At 49.5% G+C, this 13,088-nt stretch overlaps 1 protein-coding gene across 1 annotated transcript; it reads left to right on the top strand.

Annotated features, from left to right (window-relative positions):
- Nucleotides 1-10,557: 10,557 nt before the first annotated feature.
- Nucleotides 10,558-11,046, top strand: LOC109745785 (uncharacterized). Its single transcript, XM_020304895.1, has one exon. The coding sequence runs from the start codon at nucleotides 10,558-10,560 to the stop codon at nucleotides 11,044-11,046; it is 489 nt and encodes a 162-aa protein (XP_020160484.1).
- Nucleotides 11,047-13,088: the final 2,042 nt, after the last annotated feature.

Here is a 13,088-nt window from a genome sequence, read left to right as displayed (position 1 = left end):
CAGAAAATCACCGTAAATTTTGATCACATTCTGAGAACTTTTATTTCTGCACAAAAACAACACTAAGGTAGTTCTGCTGAAAACAATGTTAGTCTAGGTTAGTTCCAATCAAATCATACCAAAACCATATAAAATTGTTGCAAACATGACTGATACGTCTAAAATGTATCTATAATTTTTTTATTGTTCCATGCTATCATTCTTGGATGTTTTATACTCATTTACTAGCAACTCTATATCAATTTTTGGGACTAACCTATTGACATAGTGCCTAGTGCGAGTTGCTGTTTTCTGCTAGTTTTTACTTTGCAGAATATCAATACCAAACGAAGTCCAAATGCCATGAAACTTTTTAAAGATGTTTTTCTCCATGGAAGACACCCAGGGAGCTAAGGAAGTGCACCAGAGGGGGCCCGTGGGGCCCACTAGGCACTAGGGCGCGCCAGAGGCCCCAGGCGCACCCTGGTGGGTAGTGGGGCCCACGGGAGGCTTCTCCACCGACCTTCGCCTCTATAAATACTCTAAAATCCCAAAAACCCTAGGGGAGTCGATGAAACACAATTCCAGCCGCCGCAAGTTCCAGAACCACGAGATCCAATCTAGAGGCCTTCTCCGGCACTCTGCCGGAGGGGTTAACGATCACGAAGGGGTTCTTCATCATCACCCTTGCCCCTCCGATGATGCGTGAGTAGTTTACCACAGACCTACTGGTCCGTAGGTAGTAGCTAGATGACTCCTTATCTCCTTTTGGTCTTCAATACAATGTTCTCCTCGATGTTCTTGGAGATCTATTTGATGTAATGACTTTTTGCGGTGTGTTTGTTGGGATCCGATGAATTATGAGTTTATGATCAGATCTATCCATGAATATTATTTGATTCTTTGTTGAACTCTTTTATGCATGATTGTTATAGCCTCGTATTTCTTCTCCGAAACTTTGGTTTGGTTTGGCCAACTAGATTGATTTTTCTTGCCATGGAAAGAGGTGCTTTCTGATGAGTTCGATCTTGCGGTGCTCAATCTCAGTGACAGAAGAAGACATGACATGCATGTATCATTGCCATTAAAGGTAAAAAGATGGGGTCTATTCCTACATGAATAGATCTTGTCTACATCACGTCATCGTTCGTATTGCATTACTCCATTTTTTCATGAACTTAATACACTAGATGCATGCTGGATAGCGGTCGATGTGTGGAGTAATAGTAGTAGATGCAGGCAGGAGTCGGTATACTAATCTTGGACGTGATGCCTATATACATGATCATTGCCCTGGATATCGTCATAATTATTTGCCCTTCTGTCAATTGCCCAACAATAATTTGTTTACCTACCATATGCTATTTTCTCGAGAGAAGCCTCTAGTGAAATCTACGGCCCCCCGGTCTATTTCCTATCATATTAAAATCAAATTTACCTTGCTTCACTTTTTATTTTATTTTATTTTGTGTTTTTGCTAGATCTATTTATCCAATCTCATAAAATTTAATCTATCTCAATACCGAGGAAGGATTGACAACCCCTCTTACGCGTTGGGTTGCAAGTTTTTGTTGTTTGTGTGCATGTGTTGTTTACGTAGTGTTTCTTGGTTCTCCTACTGGATTGATAACCTTGGTTTCATAACTGAGGAAAATACTTACCGTTCATGTGCTGCATCATCATCTCCTCTTCGGGGAAAAACCAACGCAGATACAAGCAATCAGGAAGAATTTATGGCACCGTTGCCGGGGAGACATCATCAACATCTATCAAGTACCTACGCATAAACTTTCATCTCCTTCCAATTTACTTTATTTGCCATTTGCCTCTTGTTTTCATCTCCCTCACTTCTAAAAAGTTTTTACAAAATAAAAAAATATTTTCCGTTTGCCTTTTTTGCTTGTGTTTCCATGTGCCTTCTATTTGCTTGCATCTTCGCTTTCTTAAAATCTATTGATATGGATCCCCATATTGCTAATCTTTTCAAAAGACCAAATTATTATGAATCAATTGCTAGTGAGTTGAGTGCACTTGATTATCTTATAATGTTTTGCTTGGAAATCATGAATCTGAAAATTGTGATGAAACGTTAAACGAAGAAATTTATAAAGTGATTCATGATAGCTCCTTCAATGAAAAGCATGATTGCAATGATATTATTATAAATCCCATCAAGTAGTTTGATCCGACGGCAGAAACGGTCTAATCGCTGAGAGAGCTTGTAGCTTGCTTTGGTTCTTATTTCTGGATGCTCACTGGCTTGCCCATAGCTTGAGTATCGTGTCATCAAAAAGAATTCGCCAATGACGGTTATAAGCAATGATCATTGTCAAGGCAAATAGAAACACAGTATGAACGTATCCATTTGCAGACAGTTGAGAAAAAAACCTTCAAATAGTTCGCTTAGCTTCTAGGTTGTAGTTGGTCTCTGCGCCAATTGGCGCAATGGGTCATCTAGTATACATTACTCAAGAAGCGTGAAGGGAGCAAGACTACAAAAATCCTAGCACTCAAGTTGATTGACCAATACATGGGAAATATGTAAGTCGGGGGGGGGGGGGGGGTGGAGGGGGACTTGGAGATAATTGTGAATAAAATTTATTTCGGTCTTTCCATTTTATGCCAAGCAAAATCGATATAATTAGAACATAAGAGCAGAGTACCCATACTGTAGTTGTAAACATGGGCAATGATATGTATAAGCTCCCCTATAGGATAATATTCTGTTTTCGGCCTAAAAACCTGAATAGACTCTATAGTGAAGGGATATAATTAGTGAAAATAATGATAGCATTGTATAATTGGTTAGTGTCGCTGAAACTTGGTAATTACGAGAATGCACCAGCCAGTTTGTATGATGAAAGACAGGAAATCAAAATTTGCAGAGCCAAAAGAGAAGGATCAAGGGAGTACTAGTATGAATATCAACAATTTTATGAGCATGTACATGAGTCTGTGGTATCTCAAATGACAACTATCCCAGTTATCAACCCGAAAAATATATTTGCACAAGTGTTAATATTTCAAAAGAACATCATTACAACAATGGATCTGATTCTTTGAAATAAGCTCATTGTATTTCGGAGATGAAGCATGTACCTTGACAAAACCCTCAATGGCAATTACTACTACCCAAGAAAATAAGTAGCTAAGGAATTTTGTTTCATACATATTCATGACATAATCAAGTTCATGCTGGCAAATCAAGAAGCATAAAGAGAGCAACACTTCAAAAATCACAAGACTCGATGTTGAGTGACGGGGATGTGAATTTTCGGCATTCTACCATGACTCCTTCCTCTTTTTGAGCTGCACTCTTATGACCCTTGGTCAGTGGCAGAAATATGTACAACACCTCGGGGGGGGGGGGGCAGTGCCACCCGACCAACCCAACTTGGAAATAGTCGTGAAGAAAATTTATTCGATTCTTCCTAGTCATCAACAATTTTATGCCAAGGAAGATCGACATTATTAAAAAGAAAATGTGCAAACAACCAAGTCACCACCATAAACCATGATGAATATGAGACCATCATAGGTACCACGCAAAACACATGTTGATCTCATAATGATATTGTAGATTGATCACTAGCACAAATCCTTTGACAAATCTCCCTTTGATGATGTTGAGAATTACTATGATAAATATCATAGTGCACCCATACAAGAAATCTTTGTAGACAATTACGCTTCGGTTATTGATGAGAAAGGCATTTATTGCCAACTTACACACTCTAGAATTTCTAACGAACCAAACTAGAAAAGCACACCCTCAAAATATTTTTTAAGATATTTGTTTGACTTGTAGATTGTACAAAAAATTATCAGGATATTAGAGTATACACAAACACATATAAATGCACTATTTATACGGCACGAACACACTCATCACCTCTCCCTTGAATTCTATTTTTCTCACCATGTTTACTTGATTAGAGTTCAATTAAATGACCAAAATTAAAAATTATAATAGATTTCTGAATTGTATTAAATTGACTATTTTTCTCCAATATAGGTAAATTATTGATGTCACTAAATGTTGTATTAAGATTTTTTTAATTAAGATTTGGTAATGAAAGGAGGTATATGGAAGTACAAATATTTAGTATAAAAAGGTTTGAAGATTAATGTTATGAAGAGTTTATGCAATGAACCTAAACTATAGGAATGTCTAAAACTTAATTCATATCAATGGTTTGAAGGGCCTCTCCCCGGGTAAATATGATTGCACGGTTTTGATTTTCCTGTTATAATTTCCTTCTCTTCAATGTACGCAACACACGGAGATGAGTACCTTCATTGAGCACATAACAAGTGAAAGATATTAGCAAAATTTTGGTGGAATCATTATTATGTAGGTCCATATTTTCTAAAGCATACCTTAATTAACATCAAATCTACAATGTCTTGAGCACGGGGATCATCATTAGATTTGTTTTCCCCGAACTTTGGACATGAAATGACGTATGAAAATTTCATATATGCAAGTGTGTCTAGTTCAGCTGACAATGACGGGTCGACATTGCTCTTATTTGTCCTCCCTAGGTCGCTATAGGTCTTTCATATAATCTTGTGTAAGGTTTTCAAAATGAGATTACTTTACTAGCTTCCAACAAACGTGAAGGTCAAAACTACCAAACCATCATAACTGTAACCTAATGTAATATGAAAAAACAACATAAACTAGTTGATCTATTCAGCTTGATATTCCAAGGGCATATATCTTCAACGTCAACATAATTGGCTCCCTTTTAGCCCTTTGGACAATAATGATCCTTATTACAAGACACAAATAAAACAAAGAATAATCAAAGGCGCCTGCTAGGCGTCAACGGCTGACTCCTGGTAAGGATCAGCCGGTTCATGCACCATCCGATTCAAAACATACGTGTTGTCTGATCTACCTCCTTCACTTGCTCATCTCACTTCCCATATGCTCGAAGGAAAGCTTGCTCATGTGTCACTGTCCTCGCCAGTAGGGTCACGTCTACGACAAACTCGCATGTTTCAACACAACATCGCCCGTAGTCAGCTTGTAGTTGCACCGTCGTCGACGACCTTACAGCACGACCCTAGGTTAGTTATGGTGTATGTTTGCCAAGTTCTAATATATGTATTGTATCGAGAAGGTAAACATATTATCCCATCTATCTAGCTCATGTTATGAGAAATATGTTTTTGGAAAAGTTTTCAAAAACTAAAATCCTTGAAAGTGTTTTCTCTAGGCGGAGTGGTATATTGGGTCATTAGAGTGCAGAGGTCAAAGATCTAGCACAAGAATGGATGCATGCTCAATACTTATGGGGATCGCATCTCAGGTTTAAAGAGATCGATCACATTTAAATAGAACCCAATGTCTTACCATATAACTTCATGATATACGGCTCTGGAAAGTATGCGGTTGGAAACATAGCAGTGTAGGTGGGGAAAGGTGTTGCTAGAGTGGTAAGGAGGACACTTCTAAATGACTTTGTCATTGTCTTCCTTCGGATGTGCACAAATGAGTGTAGTGACTATTGACTTTTTTTGCGGGTGATAAATTGTATTACTCAAACCATAGTAGTGTTACACTCAGCAGTAGCTAGTTCCAGAGCGCAAGAAGGACCAGAACCTATCCAAGTCATTGTTCTACCCTCTGTGCAAGCGAAATTCGCTAAGCTATCGCTAACCTTATTTTGAGAACGACTAATATGAGTAATACAATTTTCACGAAGAGATAAGAGATATCTAATCTCTTTAACTAGAGATTCATAAATAGACATGTCTTGATCACGCCCCCGGATCATCTTGACCGCAACTAATGAGTCCATCTCAATGACAACTGGGATCTCACTTCTCTGGATCGCAAACGATAAGCCCTCCATGCAAGCACGCAACTCTGCCTCCAGAGCATCCCGACAAGAGTAAAGCGTCCTGCACACGGAGAAGATTATATTTCCCTGGTCATCTCGAAGCACCATACCTGCACCAGCCGCACCTGCTGAATGAGACCCGTCGGTGTTAAGTTTAACCCACCCATTTGGTGGAGAGGACCATGGGGGGCGGCCACAGTCAGAGCTTGAACTGGTGTTTGATACCTCATGCGATCATAAGATATAGCTTTTTTACCCTTATCTGGATCCATATGTGAGTTTAACTTGATACAATTAAAGACTCCAAATAGCTGAGAAGAAATCTCTTTGATACTTCCAGAGGGGGCGGATTCTTATAGTGAACAATTTCATTTCGGATGAACCAACAACGCCACAGTGTCATCAGAACCATGCACCTTTGGGTGTCAGCACTGTTCAAAAAAATCTTCCGATTCAACGATTTATCATCCGATTAATCGCTACTCTTGGGGTGACTGATAAGATTATGCCTTATATCTTCACCGTTTATCATTTGAGACGATTTATCTCTATGACAAGCGACTTATCGAGAATCTACCGATAAATCGGGCCTATTCATAGCACTATGTTTGCGAAAACTATGTTTATTTGTGTCTTGTGGACCTTGTTACGCAATATGTACTGTTGTCCTATTTTGTTTGTCATTATACGAGGATTCAAAAGCAAGGAATCAAGGTAACACTTCTGTCCAATATTATTTTGGTGTTGAATATAGCATATTTTAGTGTTGGGAACCTGGGATTTGCAAAAAATGGCCGATTAATAGTCGACCGATAAAATCGATTAATCAGCCGATTTCTGACTAATCTCTAATCCCCAGCTGACCGAGTAGCTAACGATAAGTGATATCCTCAACATTGGGTGTCATGCAAAGGCTGCAGCTCATGAAATAGCCACTCCTTGCCTGTGTTTTGGATCAAATCAATGTTAGGCAACTGCCACACATTCGACATAAACCACCATAATTCCCGAGCTCTAGGGCATCGACACAAGGGGTGGAAGTTATCTTCAGGCTCCAAACCACACACCGGGCATACAACCGTTGTCTCCAAGGTTCTCTTATGTTTATTGACCCAAGTAGGCAGAGGATCCGTGATTACCCGCCAAGCAAAGTACCCTACTGAGTGACTATTGACTTATAAATGCATAGCCCACCTTTCCCCATCAGCTTGAGCTTTTGGGTGAACTGTCTGGTGCGTGCAGTTCTACATGGTATCAGAGCCAAGAGGTCTTGAGTTCAAGACCCGGCTGACTCAATTAAATTGCCGCCCACTTTTGCTCCACGTTTAGGCATGTGAAAGCCACACGTGAGGGGGAGTGTTGACGTATAAATGCATAGCCCATCTTTCCCCATCAGCTTGAGCTTTTGGGTGAACTATCTGGTGTGTGCAGTTCTAAAGTGACAAAAGGGGTTGGTTAGGTCATCTTTTAGAAACCTCACGAGAATGTCAGACCTAATTGATTAGTCGTGCCCCTGGTTACAGGTAATATAAGCTACTAAGTTCTGAATGGCCAGAAGATCTCGTTGTCTTGTTTTTTTAAACAGTTGAACCAAATACAGTGCTTGCTGGTAGTCTTCGGGGAGTTGATCACCCAGCATTCACGGGTGAAGGGAAACTGCTTGATGACTAATAGATCAGGTGCGGGTTTAATGCAGAATGGATTCACGCAGCCATATATATTGGAAATCTAGTGTTGTAGTTTGTAAGGGAATCTAGGATCGGTGTTTCAAAGCTTCAAAACTAGCTTTTCACAAAACAAACCCTAGAAGCCCTATTAGGATCTATTGTTATGCGTGTTCCATCGAGCTCGATTCAATATAGCTTGAAGGTAGCCAACGTACTCACCTGTTACGTGTCATGTGAAGAATATATATATGACTAATGAAAGGAACGTTGAACGTTGAAGCTAGGACGCAAGCCACCTCCACTCAACCGGCAGCGGCGTTGGTGGACTCATCGACCTTCATTGTTGTGTCTGTTATGTTCTTATATGTTTGAGTTACGAATGAATCTGACCACGGGCGACATTGCACTAAGTATTACTATTATCGTTACATTTTCGGTAGTATGTGATGTGTGATCGTACGTTTACATCTTGAAATCTGAGTATGCTATATATGCTAGCAGTGGGGGAGGGGGGAGCCGGCGGCGGCGGGGTCGGGGGGAGGAGGGAGCAGGGTCGGGCAGCGGGACGCCGCCGTCTCTCCCCATGACCCGCTCCTGGGCAACGGCTCGAGGCGCCCCAAGCGGCCCCTGGATGACCCTCGTCCGTCGGGGCGCGCCTCGCCGGAGGGCCAGCGGCGCGAAGCCGACCTCCGCCGCCAGTTGGCCAACCGCGACGGCCGCGACGCCCGTCGGTCTCCTGGCCGCGACGCGCGCCGTTCCCCGCCGCGTGACCTGCACCGTTCCCCCTCCCGAGATGCTCGCCGGTCGCCTCCCCGCGACTCTCGGCGCTCGCCGCCCCGCCACGACCGTCGCTCGCCAGGCCGCGCGGAGGGCCGCTCCCCGGTGCGGGCCGACAGCCGGCTCTCCCCCTCCCGGGATAGCCGTCGCGACCGGCCCCGCTCCCCCTCTCCCGCGCGTCGGCATGGGCGGTCCTCGTTGCCCCCTCGGCCCGCGCCCTCCGACGCCGCGGACACCCGCCGGTACCAGCCCCCCAGGACCCAGCCGAGCCATCCTCCGGGCAATGGTGGCCCCAGGGCCCGTGGCCGCCAAGGCGCCAAGAAGAAGAAGAAGAGGGGTGCCGCCCGAACCCCCTCGACCACGACTCTGGATCCCGCGTCCTCGGCCGCGCCCAACTCTGGTGCCCCTCGCGACCCTCCTCCGTGCTTCAACTGCGGTGTTGTCGGCCACTACCAGGTTGAGTGCCCCAACCCACCGATGTGCTACCTCTGCAAGGAGTCGGGCCATCCCGCGGCTCTCTGCCCGGACCGGCCGATGACGGAGGAGCTCATGATGTACGGCCACGGCATCGAGGGCCTCGGATTCTTCCACATCGAGGTGGAGGACGTCCCCCCCGTCTCCGTCGCTCCTTGCTGTCGTCTCCATCGTGGGGGCCAGGGGTCTCTTCGCCAGAGATGATCGAGGCGGAGCTTAACCACCTCTGCCGTCGCGTCTGGGACTGGCAGGTGACTCCGACCTCGGATAGCTCCTTCACTGTGGTCTTCCCCGACGCTCTCAGCCTGGGCCTCTGCACCCGTAGCGACGAGATCACCCTCGCCCTCAACAAACTCGTCGTCAACATCTCTGAGCCCCTGTTGGACCCCAAGGCGGTTGCCGTGCTGGACACTGCTTGGATCCTCATAGCGGGCCTCCCCGACATCGCCCGCTCTGAGAAGGTGATCCGGAGCATGTCCAAGCTCCTGGGCAAGGTAGTGGTGGTGGACGAGCTCTCCCTCCGCAAGAAGGAGGAGGTTCGTGTCAAGGTCAAGTGCTTGGACTCCTCCACCCTCCGTGCCACCGTTCGTGTGTTCTTCAACGACCAGGGATTCGACCTCAAGATCTACCACGAGCCTCCCAACCACGTCGGCCGCCCTCAACGCCTCGCTGATGGCCACTTTGGTGCGGGCGGCGCGGACCCCCGCGACGACTCCCACTACCGCCGTCCGCGCCCCTCCCGCCATGAGGATCCGGAGGACGACGACGAGCGCTCTGGCCGCAGCCGGTCCCCCTCACGGGACCCCTCCCCACCTCCGGGGCGTGGGGGCGCGGGTGCGGGCCGGTCGCATGGGTTGACCTTCTCCGCCGAGGTCGTCCCCGCCACGCTTCCTGTCTCATCTCCCTCCTCTTCGGCCGAGCTCAGCGACATCTCCAGCGTCAGCCTCCTCGTCCTCCCGGCATCTTCGCCGCGCTCGCCGTGCGTCCTTCCCGTGGTGGCCACGGCACCCTCGTCTCCGGCCTCGGCTTCTTTGCTGCCTCCGGCCTCGCCGACGTCGGTGCCTCCCCCCATCGGATCCCCCTCGATGGACCCCCCCTGGGGCGGTTGCGCCGCCGCCTCCCGCCTCCCCCCGGCTCCCTCCCCGGCCCCGGTTGACGACGCGCCGGCCCCGGATCCGCCGGCCCCAGACCCGCCCTCTCCTCAGGCGGTGTCTGGTGCCCATATGATCCCTCCGGCGCCTGCTTCCCCGACTCGTCTGCTGCTGGTGGCCTCCGAGGAGGTGGTCACCCCCGTCGCCTCCCACCCGCCTCGGTCGGTGCCCTACGTTCGTCGGGCTCGGGCCTCGTCGACCCCGGTGATGGCTTCCCGCCGCAGCGCCCGGCTCGACGCGGATCGCCCGGCCGGCCTCCCGGCGCCGTCCATCTCCGAGCGGGCTGAGATCCGGGCTGCGGCCCGGAACCTCGAGTCAGGTGCGATCGACATCCCTTCCAGTTCTTCCAGCTGCTCTTTTTCAGCGCTCGAAGCCGTCCCGCTCGGCCGCCTTGCCAAGGTGGCCCTAGACTCGTCCGTAGTTTTCAGGGGGGAGGTTGGCCCCTCCTTGGAGCAGATTGCGGCTATCCAGGCCCGTGAGATCCTTGACGGGAAACTCGCCGAGACACGGGTCCGCCTCCTCCGCACCCCGGCACCCCAGCCCTCTGGGACGCCCGTTGAGGAGATCCGTGGCCGCACTCGCTCTCGCACTGCCGCTCTTAGAGCCCACAGTGCTTCCACCATCCTGGGGTCAAGCAGCCCCTCAATGGCGGTTTAGATGCGCGCCCTTTTCTGGAACATTCGCGGATTCGGCCATGACGGCCGCCGCCAGCTAGTTGAGTACATCCGGGACGAGCACATCGACATCATCGCCATCCAAGAAACCATGCACACGGATTTCTGTCTCCCCGAGCTTGACTGCCTTAGCTCCCACCTGTTCGCCTGGCATTGGCTCCCTTCTAGTGGGAACAATGGCCACTCGGGTGGCATCCTCTTAGGTGTTAAGGATGCCACCTTTGAGGTGGGAGGTATGGATCGGGGTGAGTTCTTCGTTAGTATGGAGATCTTCGAGCGCGCGCTCAACTTCAAATGGGAGGTCATCATCGTCTACGGACCGGCGGATCACAGCCGCTCCCCGACCTTCCTCGCCGAGCTGCAGCAGAAGATCTCCGCTTCCCCCCTACCTGTTGTGGTGGGTGGTGACTTTAACATCATCCGCTCCCCGGATGAGAAGAACAATGACCGGGTTAATCGCCCCCGGATGTAGATGTTTAACGACTGCATCGCGGAGCTTGGCCTCCGTGAGCTCGAGCGCACGGGGGCCCGGTTCACCTGGACTAACCGCCAGGCGAACCCGACGCAGTCTGTCCTGGACCGCGTCTTAGTTTCCTCGGAATGGAAGCTCAGATGCCCCCTGGCCTCGGTTCAGGCTATTACCAGGATCGTCTCTGATCATGTCCCTCTCCTCCTCTCCTCTGCTGATGAGCGCCCCCCCATTCCCCCCGGTTCCGGTTCGAGCTCTTCTGGCTCAACCAAGCCGGGTTCCGCGCGGCTGTTGTGGCTAAGTGGACCGCCGCGCGCGACTCCCCCCACCGCGCCATGTCCGCGGTCGACTCCTGGCAGTTTTGTGCCAAGCTAGCCCGCCAATTTATGAAGGGCTGGGGTGCGAACCTCGGCCGTGATATCCGTGACCACAAGAAGGCCCTCTTGAGTGCCATCTAGGCCCTGGACGCCCGTGCTGACTCATCCGGGATCTCCCCGGATGAGTGGATGTTGAGATATGATCTCGAGGACCAGCTCTCGGTCATTTACGCCGACGAAGAGGCCTACTGGCGGTTGCGCGGCACCCAATGGTGGGTGCTCCAGGGCGACGCCAACACGGCCTACTTCCAGGCGATTGCCAACGGCCGGCGTCGCCGCAACTCCATTCACTCCCTGTGGGCGGGTGATACTCAGCTTGTTCGACCCTCGGACATCCGCGCCCACGTAGATGGCTTCTATAAAGGCCTTTTCACCCCCACCCCTCGGGGTGGGGCTGCGCTGGCCCCCGATACCTGGTCGGGTGCCCAGCTTGTTTCCGTCGAGGCCAATGCCGCTTTAGTGGCGCCTTTCTCGGAGGAGGAGGTCCTTGCGGCGATTAAAGGCATGAACCCCTCCTCGGCTCCGGGCCCGGATGGATTGCCAGTATTGTTCTTTAAAACATTCTGGCAAACCATCAAACCGGAGGTCATGGCCCTCTTCGACGAGTTCTTCTCTGGGACCATGGACCTTGGGCGCCTGAACTATGGGATCATTACCCTCATCCCAAAGGTTCCTGGGGCCTCGGACATCTGCCAGTTCCGCTCGATCACCGTGATTAACGTGATCTTCAGGATCCTGGCCAAAGGGTACGCCAATAGGGTGACCCTTCTTGCGGACTCTGTCACCCACCCCAACCAATCCGCCTTCATCCAAGGCCGATTTATTTTGGATGGGGTGTTGGTCTTTCACGAAGTCCTCCATGAAGTTCGATCCAAGCACCACCGCGCAGTGTTCCTTAAGCTCGACTTTCACAAGGCCTACGACACGGTCCACTGGCCCTTCCTTCGGGAAGTATTGCTTCGGAAGGGCTTCGACGACCGCTGTGTGACACGGGTTATGCAACTCGTCACCTGCGGCCGGACGGCGATCAACATTAATGGCGAGATCGGGCCTTACTTCCCCACCTTATGTGGGGTTCGCCAGGGTGACCCGTTCTCCCCGTTCCTCTTTAACATGGTTGTCGATGCCCTTGCGGTCATCCTTGATAAGGCCAAGGCCTGCGGCCATATCCGGGGCGTTGTCCCCCACCTTGTGGACGGAGGAGGGGTCTCCCTCCTCCAATATGCGGACGACACCATTGTCATGGTGGAGGGCTCCGCGTCCGACATCGCCAACCTGAAGTTCCTCCTCCTGTGTTTCCAACAGATGTCGGGACTCACCATCAACTTCGACAAGAGCGAAGTGATGGTCCTCGGCTACCCCCCGGACGAAGCTTTGTCCATTGCGGACCGGCTTAACTGCCGCCTGGGCACCTTCCCCACCACCTACTTGGGGGTGCCCATTAGTGACTCCAGACTCACCATCGCGGATCTTCGCCCGACGGTGACTAGGATGCAGCACAGGGTCGAACCCTGGAGGGGACGCTGGCTGTCGAAGGCTGCCAGGGTGATCCTAATCAACTCCTCGCTGGCTAGCCTTCTCTAGTTTCTCATGAGCTTCTACAGCCTGCATGAGACCCTCCATCAGGAGGTGGCCAAATACCAGTCGAGGTTCTTCTGGGCTGGCGAG

This window comes from Aegilops tauschii, chromosome 5 (assembly GCF_002575655.3).
Source record: "Aegilops tauschii subsp. strangulata cultivar AL8/78 chromosome 5, Aet v6.0, whole genome shotgun sequence".
NCBI lineage: Eukaryota > Viridiplantae > Streptophyta > Magnoliopsida > Poales > Poaceae > Aegilops > Aegilops tauschii.
Note: the sequence above shows the minus strand (reverse complement) of the source record. Positions and strands in the feature narration are given on the sequence as shown.